Source organism: Protopterus annectens, chromosome 2.part1, assembly GCF_019279795.1.
Source record: "Protopterus annectens isolate FY-2018-M chromosome 2.part1, PAN1.0, whole genome shotgun sequence".
NCBI lineage: Eukaryota > Metazoa > Chordata > Ceratodontiformes > Protopteridae > Protopterus > Protopterus annectens.
The window spans coordinates 1,469,350,594-1,469,351,581 of NC_056729.1; the positions used below are offsets into that span (position 1 = coordinate 1,469,350,594).

The 988-nt window shown below is 43.7% G+C and overlaps 1 protein-coding gene across 1 annotated transcript in view; it reads right to left on the reverse strand.

Moving 5' to 3' along the window:
* KLHL5 (kelch like family member 5) overlaps nt 1–684 on the reverse strand; it is a 1,925,884-nt gene extending 1,925,200 nt beyond the window's left edge. The window contains exon 1 of the mRNA XM_044062938.1: nt 1–684. This exon is cut by the window's left edge and continues 23 nt beyond it. Coding sequence (XP_043918873.1) covers nt 1–360 — 360 coding nt within the window. The 5' untranslated portion in view covers nt 361–684.
* Between the last annotated feature and the right edge of the window lie 304 nt (nt 685–988).

A 988-nucleotide genomic window follows, 5' to 3' on the forward strand; every position in this document is an offset into this window, starting at 1 on the left:
ATTGTCTTCTTCACTCACTCCTCCCTCTTCTTCAGGTTCATTAAGCCAGTGTGCACCTTCAAAATCCTCGTTTGTAAATTGAAATGTGGGCACTTCTGGAGCAGATGCCATGGGCCAGGGTGGTGAATTCTGTAAATCCATGTGATTAGATCTCTGACAACCCATTGAAGTCAAGGGCAGTGGAAGATTACCAGGGTCTAAAAACTTTCTTCCATCACTTGTCTCATTTGACCCTCGATTCCAAAAGTCCCCCTGGTGGCTGTCACTTGAGCCAGTTGGCAAAGATACAGGATGGCTAAACCACCGCCATCTGATTCTCAGAATTTGTTTCACATCAAATTCTTTACGAGAACCAGACATCTTCTCCCTGGAAGCAAGTTATCGTCTAGGCAACAAGGCAAGCAACACAGCACATAGAAGGCGACTTGTGCAACCAACCAAGCCTAGAGAAGCAGGCACACACATACACACACACTCCCTTCTGTTTGGAAAGGGGGAGAATAAGAGACTGCATTCACAAAACAAAAATAGCTTCTTTAATCCTGTGACACTGGTACATCAAATACTGACAAAAAGGAACATTTGCTGATGAAAAGAGAATTCAGAACAGTGCCCCCACTTCTTAATCTAGCAAAACTCTAATGAGCCTACACAAAACAGCCTATGCGTTCTCCATCACACCCCTCCTCTCAATCCCTGACCATCCTCTGACCATTAGCTTTTACAAACACTGACAGCATTCATTAAGGCTTTCCAAATGCTGAACACCACCCCTTCTCTTAAACCACAAATGACAGAGACTGAAATCGACACAGCAGTGCTGTATCCCAGCAGAGACTCTCGCTGTTGGTCCTTAACTCTTTTACTGCTGGAAAATAATGAAGATACTTAAGTATTTGTGCAGCTCAGGGGATGATGCTGAAGCTCATATCTCAGCTTAGACTGCTGCCAGCTGATTAGCTATCCACTTTTTCTTTTTTTTTAAATC